This window comes from Salvelinus alpinus, chromosome 11 (assembly GCF_045679555.1).
Source record: "Salvelinus alpinus chromosome 11, SLU_Salpinus.1, whole genome shotgun sequence".
Lineage (NCBI taxonomy): Eukaryota > Metazoa > Chordata > Actinopteri > Salmoniformes > Salmonidae > Salvelinus > Salvelinus alpinus.
In genome coordinates this window covers 36,904,724-36,929,609 of record NC_092096.1, presented here as the reverse complement: position 1 = coordinate 36,929,609, position 24,886 = coordinate 36,904,724, and the positions used below count along the sequence as shown (strand labels likewise).

Below are 24,886 nucleotides of genomic sequence, written 5' to 3'. Positions count from 1 at the left end.
AGTCCTGTAACATCATATTACACAATGCATATAGGGTTTGTTCGAAAATGTGCATATGTAGCGGCACAAATCGTGGTTATACAATGTGATTAGTAGCCAAACTTCAAGCAATCTGTCCGGCGCCATCTTGGAGAAGCACCTAATCTAATCAATAACTAATCATAAACTTGACTAAAAAATACAGGTTGGACAGCAAATGAAAGATACATTAGTTCTTAATGCAACCGCTGTGTTAGATTTTTTAAATTAACGTTACTACGACATACAGCGTGCGTTACAGCGAGACCGTGCCGAAATTAATGGCGGAATTATTGTTTAACATTTTTCAACATAAATACGAATTAACAGCATAAAGACTTCTTACTATTTGTTGAGCTTCCATCAGAATCTTGGGCAAGGTGTCCTTTGTCCATGATAATCGTTGCTCGGCTGTAGAATGTCGTCTTCAACCGTGTAATTAGCAGCAAACATTAGCTATGTGGCCCAGACATGCCCAACTCTTCAAAACGCAGGACAAAGTAAATTCCGAAAATCGCAATATACTCATATAAACTGATATAACTCGGTTTAAAATAACTACGTTATGATGTTTCTAACACCTATATCGAATAAAATCAGAGCCGGATATATCTAACGCCGATAACGTGAGCTTTTCAGAATGCCATCCTGAGGTCCTCCTTTGCTCCATGACGAACGTTGAAAAGGGTGCACCCCTCGTGCCAAATCCATTTATACTGCCTCAGATCTACCTAGCAACACCATTTCAATTCTCAACGCTTGCTGACATCTAGGGGAAATCGTATGCAGTGCTTGTCGACCAATAGAATAATTGCAAATTATTTAACTGACCCAGGAACAGAGTTCCCAATTTCAGATTTCTCACTTCCTGACAGGAAGATTGCTCCAACTCGAGTTCTGTTTTACTCACAGATATAATTCAAACGGTTTTAGAAACTAGAGAGTGTTTTCTATCCAATAGTAATAATAATATGCATATTGTACGAGCAAGAATTGAGTACGAGGCAGTTTAATTTGGGCACAAAATTTTTACAAAGTCGAAATGGCCCCCCCTATTGACAAGAAGTTTTAATCTCCTCAACTTGTTCAACAGCCACACCATTCATTACCAGATTCAGTTGAGGTCTAGTACTCAGGGAATGATTTGTACCAAATACAATGCTCTTAGTTTTAAACATGTTCAGGGACAGTTTATTACTGGCCACCCATTCCAAAACAGACCAACTCTTTGTTAAGGGTTTCAGTGACTTCATTAGCTGTGGTTGCTGAATCATCAGCATACATGGACACACATGCTTTGTTAATTGGTAAAAAAACACTTAACATGTTTGACATTAGAGAAGCTTCCAATAAAGAAAGTCCTCTGAGTTCTATTAGATTGCCATATTGTGGATTTAGAGCTGAGATTGAAAAGCCATAACACATGTTTTTCTCAAATGGTTATGGTCAATAATATCAAAGGCTGCACTGAAATCTAAAAGTACAGCTGCCACAATCTTCTTTATCGGTTTCTTTCAACCAATCATCAGTCATTTGGTCAGTGTCCTTCTCTGTAAGCATGCTGAAAGTCTGTGTGGTTCATTTGTTTACAGATAAATACTGTAGCATTGTAATTGGTCAAACCCAGTTTTTTTCCAACAATTTGCTAAGAGCTGGCAGCAAGCTGATAGGTCTGCTGTTAGAATCAGTAAAGGCCACTTTACCATTCTTGGGTAGTGGAATGACATTGGCTTCCCTCCAGGCCTGAGGACAAAGACTTTCCTCTAGCCTCAGATTAAATATATGACTGATAGGATTGGCTTTAAAGTCAGTTACCATCCTCAGTAGCTTTCCATCTAAGTTATCAATGCCAGGAGGTTTGTGATTATTGATCGATAACAATACTTTTTCCACCTCTCCCACACTAACTTTCCAAAATTCAAACCTACTATGCTTTTCTTTCATTATTTGCTTGGCTCACTGTTCATTGTTTGCATTTCCTGTCTAAGTTGCCCACTTTGCCAATTAAGTAATCATTAAAATAATTGTCAAAATTAAGTGGTTTTGTGATGAATACGGCCATTGCAAAATGTTGATTTTTGTTGTCAATTAACAATTTCTTTGCGGATTTTATTGTGTGCTTGGGGTCATTGTCTTTCTGGAAGATCCATTTGTGGCCAGAAGCAACCAGGTTTTTGGCAAACATGTCCTGATACTTGGGGTTCATGATGCTGTCGACCTTAACAAGAGCCCCAGGACCAGTGGAAGCAAAACAGTCCCATAACATCAAAGATCCACCACCATATTTTATAGTAGGTATGAAGTTATTTTCTGCATATGCATAAAGTAGAATGTTGATGCAGATTCTTAGGCGGGCCAATCCCCCAAAAATGACATGTTAAACAAAAATCTCTTGTACTAGTATAAAATTATACAATTCTCCCATTTGTTTTGCATACAAAATAACTCGGTATTTGTATTTCTTTATTTGATCCTCTTTTTTGGGTGCCAATTTGAGGTGTCTATATATAGCCATTGATTCTTGAAGAATAACATATAAATGCCTCATGAGCTTAGCTCAATTGTCTGACACCATCAGAAGCCTAACTATGAGCTTGGGTAACTATCATGTTGATCTCATGGGTGGTCAGTCCTTGCATCCATAGATCTATCTATGAATTTGAAACTGGATCCATTCCTTCAGCTCCATCCCTCAGCTGTTTCACAAAACAAGTGGCGTGGAGATCACTGTTATTTTTTTTTTATCCCGGATTGCCCCTTTTCAAGGTCTTGATATGTCTTCATTATGTGTCAGTGTGGGTAAAAATGTGCATGGGCTACACGTTTAAGAAACATTCAGTGTACAGTGGCAAGAAAAAGTTTGTGGACCCTTTCGAATTACCTGGACTTCTGCATAAATTGGTCATAACATTTGATCTTCATCTAAGTCACAACAATAGTCGAACACAGTCTGCTTAAGAAGACTGTGTTTGTCTGTTATGACTTAGATGAAGATCAGATAAAATTGTATGACCAATTTATACAGAAAACCAGAATTCCAAAGGGTTCACATACTTTTTCTTGCCACTGTATGTCTGAATAAATGCACAATCCTGTGTTCAGTAATTGTGTGTGCCTGTCTGAGAGATATTTTTATGTGTGTGTACTTGTGTATGTTCATCCATGTCGTGTCTTACTTTAGCTGTCGTGGCTCACAGTCCACCCCTGGCAGGAGCAACCTGGCAGCTTGTCTCACGTCGTCGCTGTCCACATAGAAGCTGCGCCTGTGTTCTGTGTGTGCCACCGCCACCCGAATCCACTCCATCAGCGGGGGCAGTAAAAGGAAGGGCCTGAAAGGGGGGGACACCATTAGCTCTCACTAGGTAGTCTCCCTTGGCAGACTGGTTGTCTCCCACATTAATAATGTTCCAGCATACACGTCTGCACAGATACAAACATCCATTTGGTAAAGTAGGAAACAGGTCAGAAATGGACACGTAGGAAGTCCGCCCAGAGCCTTATCCGTTTGTGCCATGGGATAAACATCCCCACCAGACACAAAATTGGAAATTAGCCAGATGGATATTTTCAATGAGTATCTATTTCGCAAGTGAGTACTTTGTTTGCACCATGACAGCTAACATTCTACCACTGTCTGGCTGTGGCTATAAATAGCCTAGCTATTTGCGTCCGCATCGGGTCTACGTCTGTCATTGGGTCCGCCTCTGTTATTTTAAATAAATACAATCTTCCTGGGAGGGTGCTCTTCACACAGGCAATTCCTGCCGACATTTTAAGCCCTTCCTACCCAAACTTGTAATTTATTGGGAGAATTGCCTGTGTGAAGAGCACCCTCCCAGGAAGATTTTTTTTTCCTGCTTCGAAGTTGCCAAGGAAACCCACCCCAGACCTAGTGTTGTTGCCCTAGGTCTGGGATTTCCGAGACTACTCACTAGGCTGTTCATAACCACATTGTTACTGTTCAGCATGGACAACTGAGATTTACTTTGGCTTGTGCACCCTGCATTGGCATTGCAAAACCATGCTGACAAAAGTTTAACCTGTTAAATCATGATGTATACTGTCTTGATCATAATATATGCTCAGAGTACCATTATCATTTGATCACTTTGATCACAAATCAAATCAGTTACTCTATCAAGATCAGTCACAAGGTTTACACAGACTCCAATTATTCAAGATTTGACTGAATATGCCATTTCCGCAGACACATTAATCCAGAGATAAGTTGGTACAGAAATGGCTCCTCTATGCTGTTAAAGGTTACTTCAATCACAATCTGCCAAGGAACCTCCCCTGTTTTACATGTTCATATTTCACAATTTCTGAGCCGTATTTCTGTCAAATACACTCATATGTTGCCTGTTGCTTCAACTCTCTCTCTCTCTCTCTCTCTCTCTCTCTCTCTCTCTCTCTCTCTCTCTCTCTCTCTCTCTCTCTCTCTCTCTCTCTCTCTCTCTCTCTCTCTCTCTCTCTCTCTCTCTCTCTCTCTCTCTCTCTCTCTCTCTCTCTCTCTCTCTCTCTCTCTCTCTCTCTCTCTCTCTCTCCTCAGTTCCAATATGTGATCCTCTATTTTGTCCTCTGAGAAAAGGATGCTGATGAAATCTTCCCAATCGCCATCTGAGAGGAAAATATCAAATTATATAATGATCGCCAAAGGGACGATAATTTTAAATTGGGAGATTAGCTTGCTTTTCATGTCATAGGTCTTCTCATTACGTTTGCTGATTAAAATTAGTATGGCTGCAGGGGCAGTATTGAGTAGCTTGGATGAAAGGTGCACAGAGGTGCCCAGAGTAAATGGCCTGTTCCTCAGTCATAGTTGCTAATATATGCATATTATAATTAGTATTGGATAGGAAACACTATGAAGTTTCTAAAATTGTTTGAATTATGTCTGTGAGTATAACAGAACTCATATGGCAGGCAATAACCTGAGAAGTTCCACTTCCTGTTTGGATTTTTCTGAGGCTGGTACATTTTCAACCAAGCTCCCATTGAAATTACAGCGAGATATGGATGAGTTTTCACTTCCTACGGCTTCCACTAGATGTCAACAGTCAATAGAACTTTGTCTGATGACTCTACTGTGAAGGGGGGCCGAAGAAGACAGGAATGAGTCACCACTGCCATGAGGCGACCATGCTTTGACCATGCGCATTCACGTGAGAGGCAACTCCGTTCCATCGCTCATCTGAAGTCAATGTAATTCTTCGGTTGGAACGTTATTCAAGATGTATGTTAACAACATTCTAAAGATTGATTCAATACATTGTTTGACATGTTTCTACTGACTGTTACGGAACTTTTGGACATTTCGTCACGTTTTAGTGAATGCGCTTTGTCACTTTGGAATTGTTTACCAAACGCGCTAACCAAAGTAGCTAATTGGACATAAATAACGGACATTATCGAACAAATCAAGCATTTATTGTGGACCTGGGATTCCTGGGAGTGCATTCTGATGAAGATCATAAAAGGTAAGGGAATATTTATCATGTAATTTCTGGTTTCTGTTGACTCCAACATGGCGGCTAATTTGACTCTTGTTCTGAGCTCCGTCTCAGATTATTGCATGGTTTGCTTTTTCCGTAAAGTTTTTTTGAAATCTGACACAGCGGTTGCATTAAGGAGAGGTACATCTATAATTCCATGTGTATAACTTGTATTATCATTTACATTTATGATGAGTATTTCTGTTGAAACGATGTGGCTATGCACTATTACTGGATGTTTTTGGAACTAGTGAATGTAACGCGCCAATGTAAACTCAGATTTGTTTTATTAATATGAACTTTATCAAACAAAACATGCATGTATTGTGTAACATGAAGTCCTGTGAGTGTCATCTGATGAAGATCATCAAAGGTTAGTGATTAATTGTAGCTATATTTCTGCTTTTTGTGACTGCTATCTTTCGCTGGAAAAATGGCTGTGCTTATTGTGGTTTGGTGTGACCTAACATAATCGTTTGTAGTGCTTTCGCTGAAAAGCATATTTGAAATCGGACACTTTGGTGAGATTAACGACAAGATTACCTTTAAAATGGTATAAGAACCATCTATGTCTGATGAATATTAATTATGAGATTTCTATAGTTTTGAATTTGGCACCCTGCACTTCGACTGGCTGTTGTCATATCGATCCCGTTAACGGGACTGCAGCCATAAGAAGATAACATAACTTATTTAGCATGCGAAACCCAGAGGACAAACCATTCAGATCTTTTTTTTTTGATGTCACTCTCTTTTCAATGATTTTTCATTGGGAAACCAGATTTCCAAGGGACCTTCTTGCAGTTCCTACCACTTCCACTGGATGTCAACAGTCTTTAGAAATTGGTTGAGGTTATTACTTTGTGTAACGAAGAAGTACGGCCGTCTTGAAGGAGGGTCACTTGAAGTGTCCTGTTTGTTAGAAGCGTGTGGCCAGAAAGCTAGCTACAGTTGGTTTTAATCCTGTATTGAACACAGATCATCCCGTCTTCAATTTTATCGATTATTTATGTTAAAAAATACCTAAAGTTGTAGTACAAAAGTAGTTTGAAATTTTTTTGCCAAAGTTTACAGGTAACCTTTGAGATATTTTGTAGTCACGTTTCACAATTTGGAACCGGCGTTTTTCTGGATCAAACGTGCCAAATAAATTGACATTTTGGATATATATCGACTGAATTAATCGAACAAAAGGACCATTTGTGATGTTTATGGGACATATTGGAGTGCCAACAACAGAAGCTCGTCAAAGGTAAGGCATGAATTATATTTTTATTTCTGTGTTTTGTGTCGCGCCTGCAGGGTTGAAATATGCTTCTCTCTCTTTGTTTACAATGGTGCTATACTCAGAAAATAGCATCGTTTGCTTTCGCCGAAAAGCCTATTTGAATTCTGACACGTTGGCTGGATTCACAACCAGTGTAGCTTTAATTTGGTATCTTGCTTGTGTGATTTAATGAAAGTTTGATTTTTATAGTAATTTTTATAGTAATTCATTTGAATATGGCGCTCTGCATTTTCTCTGGCTTTTTGCCAAGTGAGACAGTAGCGTCCCGCCTAAACTCAGATTTTTGGATATAAATATGAACTTTACCGAACAAAACATACATGTCTTGTGTAACATGAAGTCCTATGAGTGTCAGCTGATGAAGATCATCAAAGGTTAGCGATTAATTTTATCTCTATTTCTGCTTTTTGTTACTCCTCTCTTTGGCTGGAAAAATGGCTGTCTTTTTCTGTGACTTGGCTCTAACCTAACATAATCGTTTGATGTGCTTTTGTCGTAAAACCTTTTTGAAATCGGACACTTTGGCTGGATTTACAACAAGTGTATCTTTAAAATGGTGTAATATACTTGTATGTTTGAGGAATTTAAATTATGGGATTTCTGTTGTTTTCAATTTGGCGCCCTGTAGTTTCACTGGCTGTTGACGAGGTGGGACGCTACCGTCCCACATACCCTAGTGAGGTTAACAAGATCTTTACCTTGTCAGCTCGGGGATTCAATCTTGCAACCTTTCGGTTACTAGTCCAACGCTCTAACCACAAGGCTACCTGCCACCACAATGAATGTTGAGGATGAAGAAGGTGATTGGATTTAGAACAATAGTGTTAGAATTGCTATTCCTGAATGCGCACACCCTGAAAAATGCTTATTTGTTTTGTTTCTACTGGTCAGTATTAATTAAATATTAAATAATTTTCCCTGATATTCTTAAGATGTCTGTGTTGACTGAATATAAGCAAGTGATGTCTGCTAAATAACAAAGTTGATGGTGCAGTCATATAGCCTTGGCACCTACATAAAGCTAAGTGACTCACTCATTCATGTCTTTGGATTTAAATAAATATGTACAAACATTCTTTCAATAAAGAAATGTTTTGCTTATAGACTATGGCCAACACCTCTGCAATTTGATACTTTGTGCAAGGCAATTGATCAGCATTAAACTTTGCAGATGGGTCCTCCCGAGTGGCGTAGCGGTCTAAGATACTGCATCACAGTGCAAACTGCGTTGCACACAGACGCTGGTTCGATACCAGTGTCGGCTGCGACCGGGAGAGCCATGAAGCGATGGCTTTTGGTTTCTCTCCCTCTAAAAACAGAAAGAAATAATTCTAAATACTAAACTGGCCTATTTACAAATTAGTAAGTATGTTTCACACCATGTTCAAGAATGGCCTTTTTCTCGCTGACTTTAGGTTATTTGAAAACAAAGTCTCCAAAATATAATTATTTTTTAACCTTTCTAGCCCCGGCGTTCCGCTAGCGGAACTCCTCCCACATTCCACTGAAAAGGCAGAGCGCGAAATTCAAATATTTCTAAAAAATATTTTTTAACTTTCACACATTAACAAGTCCAATACACCAAATGAAAGATACAGATCTTGTGAATCCAGCCATCATTTCCGATTTTTTAAAATGTTTTACAGGGAAGACAAAATATGTATTTCTATTAGCTAACCACCATAGCAAAAGACACATTTTTTTTTATTTTTTTTTTATTCTGCATAGGTAGCCATCACTAATTCGACCAAATAAAGATATAAATAGCCACTAACCAAGAAAAAACTTCATCAGATGACAGTCTGATAACATATTTATTGTATAGCATATGTTTTGTTAGAAAAATGTGCATATTTCAGGTATAAATCACAGTTCTACATTGCAGCTGCAATCTGAAATAGTGCCGAAGCTGCCAGAATAATTACAGAGACCAACGTCAAATACCTAATTACTCATCTTAAAACATTTCTGAAAAATACACAGCGTACAGCAAATGAAAGCCCAACATCTTGTGAATCCAGCCAATATGTCAGATTTTTTAAGTGTTTTACAGCGAAAACACAATATAGCATTATATTAGCTTAGCACAATAGCCAGAAACACAAGCAATTTACCAGCAGCACAGGTTAGCGATCGTAACAATACAGCAAAAGATATAATTTTGACTTACCTTGATATACTTCATCAGATGACAGTCCTGTAACATCATATTACACAATGCATATAGGTTTTGTTCGAAAATGTGCATATTTAGCAGCACAAATCGTGGTTATACAATGTGATCAGTGGCAACAGGTCATGCATTCTGGCCGGCGCCATCTTGGAAAGGCACCTAATCTAATCAATAAATAATCGTAAACTTGACTAAAAAATACAGGTTGGACAGCAAATGAAAGATGCATTAGTTATTAATGCAACCGCTGAGTTAGATTTTTAAAATTAACGTTACTAGACATACAGTGTGCGTTACAGCCAGACTAGTGCCGCAATAATGGCGGACAAATCCGTTTACATTTTACCACATAAATACGGAATAACATCATAAATAGCTCTTACTTTTGGACGAGCTTCCATCAGAATCTTGGGCAAGTTGTCCTTTGTCCAAAAGAATCGTTGCTTGGTTGTAAAACGTCGTCTTCAACTTCGGAATTAGCAGCTAACAATAGCTATGTGGCCACAACATGCCCAAATCCTCAAAACGCAATACTAAGGAAATTCCGAAAATAGCAATATACTCGCATAAACTGATATAACTCGGTTTAAAATAACTTCGTTATGATGTTTCTAACACCTATATCGAATTAAATTACAGACGGATATATCTAAGGCCGATAACTGAGCGTTTCAAAATGCCATCCTGAGGTCTTGCTTTGCGCAATGACGAACGTCGAAAAGAGAGCTCCTTTCGTTCCTTGGCCTTTTATAAAGTCTGAGATCTACGTAGAAACTCCATTCCAATTCTCATTGGTTACTGACATCCAGGGGAAGGCGGGTGCAGTTCATGTCGACCCATAGGATACATACAGAGCTTTAAACTGATCTGAGAACAGAGCCTCGTTTTCAGACCTTCGCAGTTCCTGTCATGGATTTCGCTGCAGAAAGAGTTCTGGTTCACCCACAGACATAATTCAAACGGTTTTAGAAACTAGAGATTGTTTTCTATCCAATAGTAATAATAATATGCATATTGTACGAGCAAGAATAGAGTACGAGGCCGTTTAAATTGGGTACGATTTTCCCCCAAAGTGAAAACAGCACCCCCTGTCCTCATCAGGTTTTAAACAAGCCATAGAAAGTTGGTTGCAATTTCAGGTTAATCCACCAGAAATGACAGAACAAATATTGTAGTTAAACTCAAATATACTAATTGATTAAAAAAAATCTATTGGCTGTGCTAGATTTTCCTTTCCTCCTGAAAGTCCTAATCTGCTCACTTAAATGAATAGAGATCCTGGTAATGAGGCTACAGTATGTTGTTACAGCGTAATAAAAGTGAGGACAACCGGCGATCTGCTGTATATTTAAGCTGAAAGTCCCACTTTTCCAGTACTCCTCACCCCGCCCCAAACTCCTCCCTTAACACAGATACCATTCAAAAATGAGCTGTTTATCTAAAAAAAATGACATTGCGACCAAGGAGAACAGACGAAAAGGACATTGTTTTCATCAAGCCAGTTTCTTTCTATGGTGCTACCCGTTCCAGTGTAAGGACCGTAAAACACCATAGGACCTGAAAATCAGCCGGAGCTGAGAGGATCACAAAAACTAAAAGGTATTTTTGTTTCAATGCATTTTCTTAAAAATAATTGTGTAGGTATACTGTATAATAAAATCGATAATTAAATAAAGGTTAAATAAAAATAAATAATTGTGTACTAAAAATGTGAATGTGTTTTTGCAGAGCATACAACCACGCCGACAACCATCCATGGAGATGAGTGGACAAAGGGCCGCACCGGAAAAAACGCATGGTTGCCAAGAAAGTGGTTCGTTTGGCTAGATTCTTAAAATGTGTATGCAGCATTTATGAGTTATAGTCACTTTTAGTTCTTAATTGATCTACCGTTTCTATCATAGGCCACTGTAATCGATGGGGACTCAGGGCGGTATCATTCTGCTTATCTGATGAAGGTGCACATGGATCAGATTCAAACTTTGAAGACCGAGATCGAGTCATTAAAGGCAGACGAGCAGAAAGAGAAACATTATCTGAGGGCAGAGATACGGGCGACAGCTGATGCATTGGTCCAGAGCCAGGCGGTATTGGCAGAGTCACTCGTCATTGGCGGAGAGTCACTCGTCATTGGCAGAGAGTCACACGGCATTGGCGGAGATTCAGGTAGAGAATGAGATGGAGTCACAATCCATTCCAGGCACACCTGTGAGCTCTGGAACTCCACCTATGAAAGGCAGAGTCAACAAACCTGGCGGGTTCGTCAGGTGGTCGATTCACCCTGACATTTCCATTCCTCTTCTGACAACAGAATTTGACCAAATGCTCACCAGGCACAGCAAGGGGCGTCCAGACCGTTATGCTGTTCTGCTCTTACAAGGATGTGTAACTGAAGAGAGATACCACGAGTGGACACAGAATACCAACTGGGATGGATCCTGAGGCAAATGTGGCTTACCAGTGAACCTCCGGGTGTTCATCATTAATATTGTCTCAAAGGTTTCTGTCCATGACTGATGCAACCCGAAAAACATTAAAGACAGAGTTAATGAGTACTTGAGGTCAACGAGAAAGTCTGGACATGGCCTGCTCTCCATTATGTAAGGAATTAGGCACTTTACCATAGTATGTACTGTAGGTTATGTTTACATGTCAGACTGCACAGTAGCCTAATAAACACATGCTTTATCTCACCTCATGGGTCTCCTGGTCGCAACCGACACGGGTATTGAACCAGCATCTGTAGCAACGTAGATTGCACTGAAAAATAATGCATCCCCATCTGGCGTTGTGTAGACTTAAATTTTTCAGCACCTACTGTGCTCCTGTGGAAGTATTCTGTCCACAGTGGGCTTCATCACCTTCTGAGCATCTCTTACAATCAGGTTGATTGTGTGGGCAAGACATGGATGATGCGCCCATTTTAAAATGTTCATGGCTTTGGTAATGTTAGCTGCATTGTCGCTAACACAACAGACACTTTTTCATCTACTTGTCATTCTCTGGCCACTCTCAAAACTTCTCTGAGGTGTGTCTGTCGCTGAACTCAAAGCAGTCCAGAAGACAGCTAGACATTGAAAAATCTTCAATGAAGTGACATGTAACCGACATGTAAGAACTGGTTACCCTTGATGTCCAGCAGTCAGTGGTAAGGCAAACTGCAGTAGCTTTTTGGACCTTTTCCCACACTGAAGCCTGTGTGATCTCGTACAGTTGTGGAATAAGTTATTTTGAAAGGGTTTTCCTGCTTGGAATTGTGTACATTTGGATTTAGACTATTGCTTTAATTTCCAAAACCTCTGTCCTCCACAATCAAAAATGGCTGGAAATCGGTTGCAATCATTTTAGCCAATACAATATCAAATTGGCCTTGTTTTGCTACAGACGTAGACTTTGGCATACACTGGTCCATAGAAGACTGCGTTGCTGTGGGTTGCAGAGTTGGCCTACTTGACTGAGTGGATACTTCTCCACGTGTGGAGGTGCTGGCTCCACCACTATCACTAGCAGGCCCGCTAGTTTCTCGAAGCACAGCTACAGCTAGCTTCACAGTTGGGTGCACAGTTCGCATATGCCGGTGTAGGTTGTGCGTAGAACCGGCTTTATATGAGATTTTGTTTTGGCAAATTATATTCTAACATTGTCGACATTATTAAAATGCATCCAAATGCTACTGTACTTCCGACTCATTTCACAGCTCTCCTTCCTCTCTCTCCTCGGCTGCTAAGTGTGTGACTGAATGAGTTGGCTCGGCCCTCCCTCACTCATTTTTGTTTCATTGGTTGACACTGTGTGTCTGATTGACAGGAACAAAAGGTGAGGCTGTTAGTCTGAGCAGAGAGTCAGAACGAATATCTGTGGGCTTGAGCATTTAGGCCTATATTATTAAATGTTTTCATTCTTTGAATTAGTTAATTCTATTCTATATTCTTTAAATCTTTTGATTATTCATAACTTAATTTTATTATAATTTTATTAATAGATTCGGCTCTTCTGATATGCGAGCTGGCTCCCAACATTCACCTACAAGAGCCGGCTCTTAGAGCCGACTCGTTCGCCAACGACCCATCATTACTTTTTGAGGGACTAGTTTTACCATGAAACTCAAGGTTTTCAGGCCTGCAAGTCCTATTATGATGGCTTGCATAGTGATGTGCAATTTCTATTGGAATTCAGCCAAAGTTACAATATCCAACAGTTGGAATTTGTATTCACCCACACCCTGAATTGAAAATGACTGTCGAGACTCGTTATAAAGGACTCTACCTAAACCATTTCAGTAATAGGTACAAAAAGTCCAAGTAACAGATTGGATTAGTTAAGAAAAAGTTATGTTATTTATATTTGAGTAGCATAAGATCAATGAATCAATGAAAAACAAAAAGAAAGATCTTGAAACAATTTGAAAAAAATCTACCTACAATAGAGCATGCTGGGAAATATGATACTGATGGGGGTGGTTTTGTTTAACACTGGTTATTAACACCAATACTGGGATTCTTTTACACTTTTACACTAGAAATGTTACACTGACACTAGGTAATACTGGCTAATATGCTGTGTAGTCAATGGTTCATATTGCAACCTTTGGTTAGTTGACGGGTTCTTGGAGGAACCTTTAATGGTTTAATGTAGCAACGGGTTCCTGGAGTGGAGGTGAAGCTTAGTCGGGCGTGGCTTTAAGATAACTTTTTGGGGGGCCACCCGTTGGCAAAAATGTAATTCCTGTTCATTTGTTCTGTTGTCATCAAATCTTAAAAACCGACAGCTTTGTAGATCTAATGAAGTTAACAGAGGTGTATGAGTTTCTTTAGAACCTATGGAAATATTGGAATAGTTACCAATTTGTATGTAATCAATGATATTAATATTAGAATATGCAAAATGCATCAATATTCAAGGAACATTTTAATTAGCAGTGTACAAACATACCATGATAAACAGGAAATAATATGCTGATGGGTGACCAAAAATAACTCTGATAGCCACGCCGCCAATCTGACAGCTACAATATATTATTAGAGAGTTCCAAATTTAAACCCTCACATCATAAAAAGGTTCAGGTTTGAACCTTTACACCAGATTTCCTCAAGGAACCTTTTTCAACTGGAAAGGTTCCACCGGTGTAGCAACCCAAACGGTTCTTCCAGGCACCTTTATATCTAAGAGTGTATTATGGGTAGTGCCACGTTCTTACCAACTGAGCAACAAAGGAGCAAATAAGTGAGATTTACATTGTTTTCCATTGCTAGTGCTACACACTTTTGCTCCATATTTAACAAGCATGCATGTATATATGTATGTATGTATGTAAATGATTAGCCACCTCAAATAAATGCCACTTCTTTGATGTTATAGAGCAAGGTTGGACTCACCTCTCGATTTGCAGGGTGACTTTGGAGGGCTCCAAGTTGGGGTTCTCCCACTCTATCTGGGGACATTGCATGAAGTAGCAGAGAGTGTAGAGTGCCTCAGGCTCCCAGTGCACCGAGCCGCTCTTCTGGTGGACTGGCGTGCCGTTACTAGGGTTCTTAATCCGCAATGGCTGGAGATGGTGCATGGCCCGTGACACCAAATCACCTACAAGGGAAAAAAACAAGGGATTTTTGGTTTGTACAGTAGCAGTCAAAAGTTTGGACACCTACTCATTCAAGGGTTTTTCTTAATTTTTTACTGTTTTCTACATTGTAGAATAATAGCGAAGACCATCAAAACTATAAAATAACACATGGATTCATGTAGAAACCAAACAAAAGTGTTAAACAAATTGAAATATATTTTATATTTGAGATTCTTCAAAAAGCCACACTTTGCCTTGATGACAGCTTTTCACACTCTTGGCATTCTCTCAACCAGCTTCATGAGGTAGTCACCTTGGATGCATTTCAATTAATAGGTGTGCCTTGTCAAAATTTAATTTGTGGGATTTATTTTCTCCTTAATGTGTTGATGAGCCAATCAGTTTTGTTGTGACAAGGTAAGGGTGGTATACAGAAGATAGCCCTATTTGGTAAAAGACCAAGTCCATATTATGGCTAGAACAGCTCAAATAAGAAAAGAGAATCAACAGTCCATCATTCATTTAAGACATGAAGGTCAGTCAATCTGGAACATTTCTAGAACTTTGAACGTTTCTTCAAGTGCAGTCGCAAAACCCATCAAGCGCTATGATGAAAACTGTCTCTCATGAGGACCGCCACAGGAAAGGAAGACCCAAAGTTACCTCTACTGCAGAGGATAAGATCATTAGAGTTACCAGGCTCAGAAATTGCAGCCCAAATAAATGCATAAATGCATCACAGAGTTCAAGTAACAGACACATCTCAACATCAACTGTTCAGAGGCGACTGCGTGAAATCAGGCCGTCATGGTCAAATTGCTGCAAAGAAACCACTACTAAAGGACACCAATATGAAGAAGAGACCTGCTTGGGCCAAGAAACATGAGCAATGGACATTAGACTTGTGGAAATCTATCCTTTGGTCTGAAGAGTCCAAATATGAGGTTTTTGGTACCAACCGCCGTTTCTTTGTGAGACGCAGTGTAGGTGAACGGATGATCTCCGGATGTGTGGTTCCCACCGTGAAGAGTGTGGGGGTGCTTTGCTGGTGACACTGTCTGTGATTTATTTTTAATTCAAGGCAGACTAATCCAGCATGGCTACCACATCATTCTGCAGCAATACGCCATCCCATCTGGTTTGCACTTAGTGGGACTATCATTTGTTTTTCAACAGGACAACGACCCAACACCTCCAGGCTGGAAAGGGCTATTTAACCAAGAAGAAGGGTGATGGAGTGCTGCATCAGATGACCTGGCCTCCACAATCACCGGACCTCAACCCAATTGAGATGGTCTGGGATGAGTTGGACCGCAGAGTAAAGGAAAATTAGCCAACAAGTGCTCTGCATAGTTGGTAACTCCTTCAAGACTATTGGAAAAGCATTCCAGGTGAAGCTGGTTGAGATAATGCCAAGAGTGTGCAAAGGAGAGAATGCCAAGAGTGTGCAATTCTGTCATCAAGGCAAAGGGTGGCTACTTTGAAGAATCTCAAAAAAAAAAAATTTTTTGATTTATTTAACACTTTTTGGATACTACATGATTCCATATGTGTTATTTCATAGTGTTGATGTCTTTACTATTTTTCTACAATGTAGAAATAGTAAAAATAAAGAAAAACCCTTGAAATAGTAGGTGTGGTACTGTACATTTGTTTACCTTGAGGACAATTTTTTTTTAATGTATTGTGTATAGTGTATTCACACCGGGTATAAACTTTAAATCCTTTGTCACAGGGAGGCCAAAAAGATCATCAAGGACAACAACCAACCAAGCCACTGCCTGTTGACCCTGCTATCATCCAGAAGGCGAGGTCAGTACATGTGCATCAAAGCTGGGACCGAGAGCCTGAAAAACAGCTTCTGTCTCAAGGCCATCAGACTGTTAAATAGCCATCACTAGCACAGAGAGGAAGCTGCCTACATACAGACTTGAAATCATTGGCCACTTTAATAAATTGAACACTAGTCACTTTAATAATGTTTACATATCTTGCATTACTCATCTCATATGTATATACGGTATTCTATACTATCTATTGCGTCTTAGCCTATGCCACTCTAAATTGCTCATCCATATATTTATGTATTCTTATTCCATTCATATACTTAGATTTGTGTGTATTAGGTGTTTGTTGTGAAATTGTTAGATATTGCTGTACTGTCGGAACTAGAAGAACAATTATTTTGCTACACTCGCAATAACATCTGCTAAACACGTGTATGTGACCAATAACATTTGATTTGAAAAGGTGTATAATACCTGTTTAATCTCAGAACCTAAATCAAATCTTGTGTGCTCTGGCCAGCTACTCAATTTGCTTTCTGGGGGTCGAGGTGTTCAAATATGTACTGAACAAAATCAGCAGACAACTACCACCCCTCTCTAAGCCTCTGCCAAAGCCTATCCCCCTCCATGTCAGAAAAGTCCACCGTTGTTTATAATCCAGAATGCATGCAATGCACTGAATGACAATATGGACTTTTCTGACAATGTTTTCAATGCAACTATTTTGCAAGTTGGCAACATTTAATGTGCACCACTAGAGAACTTTCCCTGTCCCACTTCAATTATCCCTTCCTTGAAATCATGATATATCAAAATAATAATTTACATTGATCCACTCAGATTCAGCAGCAGGGCTGACATACGTTAATCTGTCAAGTTACTACTGTATATATAAAAGAGTGTCTGGTCCACCTATTGCTTGACTCCTAACATCACGTTCACTCTACAACACAATAAGATGCTATAATTTTCTATGGCACGTGATTCCCTGACAATACGAAAATGCTCACACACTCCCTTGCTAAAGCCCTCACACACTCCCTCATTCAAGTGCTTTCTCAGTCACACACCTACTCACAATAACATTTCTAATTCACACACCCACACAACTGACATTTGGCGAAATGCTGGCTCAAAACAAAGCTAGTCATTTTAATTGCGTATACTCCAATACTGCAGTGAACTTGGGCTGCAATCCTCCAGGAATAGGAGAAAGAAAGAAATATGAGTTTTGCACTTCTAATCATGCTAACACATACAGAAATGGTGAAATTCAATCCCTCAAATACATTTCATGAATGTACAGTACCTAATGGAAAAATACTTCCACACATCCAAAAAGTATAGAGCAGTAAGTCTTTCTCCCAACATATGGCAACTTTACAAAGGTGTAAAGCATATTGAGGAGGTCATTGGTGATGCATTTTAGAATAATGGGTCTGTAATACTTCAGTACAAAAGAGTTGCTAATCATTCCCTCTCACATTTTGTGCCCTTAGTGGAGTTTGTTTTCACTTTCTGTTATCTTTTAGGAGTGCAGACGATTTATGTATCAGCCATTCTTTTCCTACTCCTTGGGGATTTTCTTCAAAAGCCTTGAGTGGTCATGAAGGAACATTTGGGAGATTTGCATCAGAACTCTATTTCTTTCATTACTCTGTTTGGATCTCTCATTCATCGTTGGAAGAAAATTGTTTATACTTGTGGTGGCTTTTCAAACCCAGGTCCTACATGTACTATCTTAACTACTGCTACAGTATGTGATGTCTTACAGTCTTTACATTTTTTTTTTAACCTTTATTTAACTAGGCAAGCCAGTACTGAACCAATTCTTATTTACAATGACGGCCTAGGAACAGTGGGTTAACTGCCTTGTTCGGGGACAGAACACCAGATTTTTACCTTGTCAGCTCGGGGATTTGATCTAGCAATGTACTGTAGGACTCAACATGTTAATTAGGATTGGCCACTCAGAATGGAAATAAGCCGCATTATTTAAATGCATTTAAACCATTTAAATAGTAACTGTGACAAATTCAGACATAATTTTGCGTAAAAGTTCTCCTTCCTTCCTGTTCATTCGTTATGGGTCTTACATGTTGGGCTTGTTTAATTATAGAACCCATGACTTTCAATAAGACAATGTCGACATTATTAACTACAGATCATTTTAGGCACTCTGCTTTTATTGGATAATCTTTGACTCCCAACACACACAGATCTGATGTTAGAAATCTGACTGGTTTCTGGCATCAGTATCCAAAACTGCTTTGAGCAAGGCACTTAACTGCTCCGGGGGTGCTGCCTTGCTGCTGACCCTACGGCTGACCCTGTGCTTCCAACCTGTCAGGTTGTATGAGCCTTGGAGAGTTGGGTTGAAAAGCGAAAATTAAAAATGTTCGTTCTCAACAATGAATATAGTATTCTTCTATACACATAAATATGACCAAAACATGCCCATATACACATAAACATGCCCAAAACATACCCCAATAGTCAATAGTCAATTATACTGAACAAAAATATAAATGCAACATGCAACAATTTCCACAAATGTATTGAGTTAGTTCATATAAGGAAATCAGTCAATTGAAATAAATGAAATAGGCCCTAATCTATGGATTTCACATGACTGGGCAGGGGCGCAGCCATGGATGGGCCTGGGGGGGCATAGGCTCACCCACTGGCAAGCCAGGCCCACCCACCGGGGAGCCAGGCCCACCCACTGGGAAGCCAAGACCTGCAAGTCAGAATGAGTTTTTCCCCATAAAAGGGCATTATTACAGACATAAATACTCCTCAGTTTCATCAGCTGTCTGGGTGACTGGTCTCAGACGATGGCGCAGGTTAAGATGCCGGATGTGGAGGTCCTGGGCTGGCGTGGTTACACGTGGTCTGCAGTTGTGAGGCCGGTTGGATGTACTACCAACTTTCTAAAATGATGTTGGAGTGCATTGCATGTCATTCAGTGCATTGCATGCATTCTCTTATGGTAGAGAAATTAACATTCAATTCTCTGGAAACAGCTCTGGTGGACATTCCTGCAGTCACCATGCCAATTGCACGCTCCCTCAACTTGAGATATGTGGACGAATTTTGTGTAGAGTGGCTTTTTATTGTTCCCAGCACTAGGTGCACCTGTGTAATGAGCATGCTGTTTAATCAGCTTTTTAGTATGCCACAACTGTCAGGTGGATGAATTGTCTTGGCAAAGGAGAAATGTTAACTAACAGGTATGTAAACAAATTTGGCCACAACATTTGCGAGAAATAAGCTTTTTGTGCGTATGGAAAGTTTCTGCATCTTTTATTTCAGCTTAAGAAGCATTGGACCAACACTTTACATGTTGCATTTATATTTTTGTTCAGATAAGATCTATTTGAAATACGACAGAGAGAAGACAAAGGGTCAGAGGTGGGGTTCAGCCTTTCAAGTCAAGGGAAAACACCGTCAAGCCTGTGACCCTTGCATTAAGAACTAATGTATCTTTCTGTCCAACCTGTATTTTTAAGTCAAGTTTATGATTAGTTATTGATTAGATTAGGTGCCTCTCCCAAGATTTCTCCCGACATTTTGTTGGCAGCTTGGCTACTATTCTCATTGTATAACCACGATTTGTGCCGCTAAATATGCACATTTTCGAACAAACAATATATGTATTGTGTAATATGATGTTATAGGACTGTCATCTGAAGAAGTTTGAGAAGGTTAGTGAAAAAATTTATATATTTTGCTGGTTTATTCGTTATCGCTACTGTTGGCTTGAATCAATGCTGTTGTGTGGTTGGCTATTGTAGTAAGCTAATATAATGCTAAATTGTGTTTTCGCTGTAAAACACTTAAAGAATCTGAAATATTGGCTGGATTCACAAGATATTTGTCTTTCATTTGCTGTACGCTGTGTATTTTTCATAAATGTTTTATGATGAGTATTTAGGTAATTCACGTTGCTCTCTGTATTTATTCTAGTTGCTTTGGTGAGAGTTGTGATGGTGGCTGCAATGTAAAACTATGATTTATACCTGAAATATGCACATTTTTCGAACAAAACATATGCTATACAATAAATATTTTAGACTGTCATCTGATGAAGTTGTTTCTTGGTTAGTGACTAATTATATCTTTATTTGGTCGAATTTGTGATAGCTACCTATGCAGGAAAAAAATGGTGGGAAAAAGAAGTTGTGTCTTTTGCTATGGTGGTTAGCTAATAGAAATACATATTGTGTCTTCCCTGTAAAACATTAAAAACATTTAAAAATCAGAAATGATGGCTGGATTCACAAGATGTGTATCTTTCATTTGGTGTCTTGGACTTGTGATTTCATGAACATTTTATTATATGATATCCCTGTGGCTTTAGGCTAGGCTATGCTAGTCAGCTTTTTTGATGGGGGGGATCCCGGATCCGGGTTTGTGACTCGTTAGAGGTTTTAAGCACCCACCACAGGACTCATAAACAGGTGTTGGAACAGCTGTAATAACATAGTTCCCGGACAGGGTATGTCCTGGAGTTATGGATCTCTCCCATTAGAGAGAGGGAGAGGAACGACAAAGGTCTTGATTAACGTCTACTGCAATGGTAGTAAAATCAAACTTACTGAGCTCTGCGATGCTTCCCACACGGGTAGCCAGTAGGGTCTGTTCCAGGTTGCGGAGTTCGGCCTGATTGTTGGCATTGCCCTTGTCACCCTTCCCAGAGCGCTGCTGGTCCCGGTGCAGGGTCAGATTTTCCGGCAAGCTCAGCACACCTGGTGAGGGCACATGACAGAGGTTAGAGGTCAGGGGTGAGTACACAAAAAAAGGTATTGAATTGTTCTTTGTCAGGGGTGATGGTTCTTTACTGCTGTGATGGTTGTGTAGAACCATACTGTTCTTTCCCTCTCCTCCATGACATGACATGCTACACTGTTAAAACCTCTTGGAAATAGGGGGCAACCTTTTCATTTTTGGACAAAATTGTGCCCAATTTAAACGGCCTCGTACTCTGTCCTAGATCATATGATATGCATATTATTATTACTATTGGATAGAAAACACTCTGAAGTTTCTAAAACTGTTTGAAATATATCTGTGAGTAAAACAGAATTCATTTGGCAGGCAAACTTCCAAACAGGAAGTGAAAATTCTGAAATGGGTCTCTATGAAAGGCATCGCCTATTCAATTGCCTTGTATTTATGGATCTGTATGCACTTCATACGCCTTCCATTAGATGTCAACAGGCAGTAGAACGTGGAATGAAGTGTCTAGCCTTATTTGGGACCGGATGAGAGTCTTTGGAGTGAGAGGTCAGCCATATTGGCAGTATTTGGCTACGCACTTGGGCATGTCATATCTTTGTCTGCAATGCGTTAGGTAGACACGAAGAAATGCTCTGTCTGGGACGTAATTGGATATATACGAGAAAAACATCCTAAAGATGGATTCTTAACTGAGTTTGACCAGTTTATTCGACTTTTATTATCACTTTTTGAATTTCTCGTTCATGCGTCAAATCTTCATGGACACGTGAGCTACACATGCTAGCCAAAGTTGCTAATTCGACAGAAGAAATGGACATTCTAAAACAAAACAACAATTTATTGTGGAACTAGGATTCCTGGCACTGCATTCTGATGAAAGTTCATCAAAGGTAAGGGAATATTTATGATGTTATTTCGTATTTTTGTTGACTCTGTTGACTCCAACATGGCGGAGAATGGCTGAGCGCTGTCTCAGATTATTGCATGCTGTGCTTTTTACTAAAGTAATTTTTTAAAATCTAACACTGCGGTTGCATTAAGAACCAGTGTATTTTTAATTATATGTACAACATGTATTTTTCAGCAAAGTTTATGATGAGTTTTTCTGTTAGATTACGTGGCTGTCTAAAATTTCTCCGGACATTTTGGTGCCATTTGTGACCATGGCGGCAATGTAAAACCACGATTTGTAGCTATAAATATGCACATTTCCGAACAAAACATAAATGTATTGTATAACATGATGTCATAAGACTGTCATCTGATGAAGTTGTTCAAAGGTTAGTGATTCATTTTATCTCTCTTTGTGGGTTTTGTGAAAGCTATCTTTACGGTGAAAAAATGGCGTTGTGTTTTGGGCTATTGTGGTGAGCTAACATAAATATATGTTGTGTTTTCGCTGTAACACATTTAAAAAATCGGACATGTTGGCTGGATTCACAAGATGTTTATCTTTCATTTGCTGTATTGGACTTGTGATTTCATGAAATTATATTATATTCCCTGTGGTGCTAGGCTAGGCTATGCTAGTCAGCTTTTCTGATGAGAATGATCCCGGATCCGGGATGGGTGGTCCGAAGAGGTTTAAAGTGGTAGATGGTTATGTTGTCAATGGTTGAGCAGCTCTTTCAACACTGAGTTCTACAATCTTTGTAAGAGCATGTGTATTTGTAGAGAGCTGCACTGGATGAGCTGCACTGGGCGAGAAGACCAATTGCTAATGCCTTGTAGCCACAGGAGAAGAAAGAGCCACAGGGAAGGTTGGATCACCTGATGGGAGGGAGAAAGATCAAACCAGACTGTGTGCTTTACTATAAATCGCAATATGGTGGCAGTGGATAAGGCAGCCATGCACTCGGAAAACCACCAAGTGGTGTAAGAAGATATTTTTCCATCTGATCGACACTGCTGTCCTCAATGGCCACATAGTTCACTGCCAGCTAAAAAGTGAGATGATTACTGAACACGGGTTTTTGTTATTGGACATAAAGTTCACATACAAATCAAATATAGTTCCATTATGCAATTATACTGACAATCTCACCCACCTCCCCACTCCTTCATCCTCAAGGGTTAGGGTTAGCCTAAATGCTAAATAATTCAAATTCTAGCCATGACCAGTGCAGCTTCAAAGTATACAACACAAGCCAATACTTATTTGATGCCATTAGCATTGTTTTACAGAACTAATGAAAATATGTAGCTACATAAGCACAATTGAGTATAACACCATAAAGGGTATGTGGTTGCATCACGTGTCTGCGGTTATGAAGGCATATACACAGAATACATTATGCTTCACACATAAATATGGTGTTACAGTAGAAATTACACATCATGATACAGGCACTTACTTTGATAGGAACGCACAGAGCAATTATTAGTAAGGAAAACAATGTTTATTTATTAGGGATCACCAATAGCTGCTCCCAATGCAGCAGCTACTCTTCCTGGGGTCCAAACACATTATGGCACTACATTACACAAAACAAAATGTATGATACCACTATACAACAATATTACAATGTACGTGTGTGTAGAGTGCGTGTGCATATGCGTGTGTCTGCACCTTTGTGTATGTCTCTTCACAGTCCCCATTGCTCGATATGGTGTATTTTTGCAAGTATATTAATTTTTTGATGTATTTCCATTGCTTGCATCAGTTACCTGATGTGGAATATAGTTCCATGTAGTCATGGCTCTATGTAGTGCCGTGCGCCAGAGTCTGTTCCGGACTTGGGGATTGTGAAGAGACCTCTGGTGGCATGTCTTGTGGGGTAGGCATGGGTTTCCGAGCTGTGTGCTAGTAGTTTAATCCTTGTGTAATTTTTGGGTCTGTGGGACCCATTTTCAATGTTTACTAAAAGAAAAATTATACAATTAATACTTTTTTCAACGTGAGACTCATTGGCCGAGGCTCATTTTCAGTGAAGAACATGTAAAAGAACACATTTGCATTGAGTTCACACTTTGCACCACCCTAAATATATATATTACGTATGTGGTGTTCAGGTCCACTGGACCCAAGGGTAATAAAAGTGTGCGCGTGTGTGTGAAAACAAGTAAAAATTAAACAAAAAGGTTTGCTGTGTCTTCACTCCCTTTTCCTCCTCCCTGTGCCTGCTGATTCAACATAGCACCAAGAACATGTCTGTGTCCCGCATAATTACCCTTTGTAGTGTTTGAAACTACACAATGCTCTTTCGGGAACCTGCACAATATTATTACAATAGATTATTTCCATACATTGTAAAAATATATATTTTCCCACACTCTACCTCAGCCGGGTGCAAATTGGGGGAGGGACACAACACATACAGATGAAGTCAAAAGTTTACATACACTTAGGTTGGAGTCATTAAAATTCGTTTTTCAAACACTCCACAAATATATTGTTAAAAAACTATAGTCCTGGCAAGTCGGTTAGGACATCTACTTTGTGCATGACACAAGTCATTTTTCCAACAATTGTGTACAGACAGATTATTTCACTTATAATTATTTCACTGTATCAAAATTCCAGTGGGTCAGAAGTTTACATACGCTAAATTGACTGTGCCTTTAAACACCTTGAAAAAATCCAGAAAATTATGTCATGGCTTTAGAAGTTTCTGATAGGCTAATTTACATAATTTGAGTCAATTGGAGGTGTACCTGTGGATGTATTTCAAGTCCTACCTTCAAACTCAGTGTCTCTTTGCTTGACATCATAGGAAAATCAAAAGAAATCAGCCAAGACCACAGAGAAAAATTATAGTGCTCCACAAGTGTGGTTCATCCTTGGGAGCAATTTCCAAACGCCTGAAGGTACCACGTTCATCT

At 39.4% G+C, this 24,886-nt stretch overlaps 1 protein-coding gene and 1 long non-coding RNA gene across 5 annotated transcripts in view; one reads left to right on the top strand and one right to left on the bottom strand.

Annotated features, from left to right (window-relative positions):
* The window catches only part of LOC139534105 (uncharacterized), a 982,995-nt gene that overhangs the window by 888,226 nt on the left and 69,883 nt on the right, over positions 1 to 24,886 (top strand). The gene's annotated exons all lie outside the window — the stretch shown is intronic.
* Positions 1 to 24,886, bottom strand: part of LOC139534095 (ankyrin repeat and BTB/POZ domain-containing protein 3-A-like) — a 188,030-nt gene that overhangs the window by 109,147 nt on the left and 53,997 nt on the right. For 2 of the 4 annotated variants that reach the window (XM_071332846.1, XM_071332847.1), the window contains exons 2-4: positions 20,923 to 21,072; positions 14,350 to 14,554; positions 3,195 to 3,347 (exon numbers count right to left, since the gene is read on the bottom strand). In XM_071332846.1, coding sequence (XP_071188947.1) covers positions 3,195 to 3,347; positions 14,350 to 14,554; positions 20,923 to 21,072 — 508 coding nt within the window. Of the gene's footprint in view, positions 1 to 3,194; positions 3,348 to 14,349; positions 14,555 to 20,918; positions 21,073 to 24,886 lie in introns of all 4 variants that reach the window. The other 2 variants (XM_071332849.1, XM_071332848.1) reach the window with 2 other exon arrangements.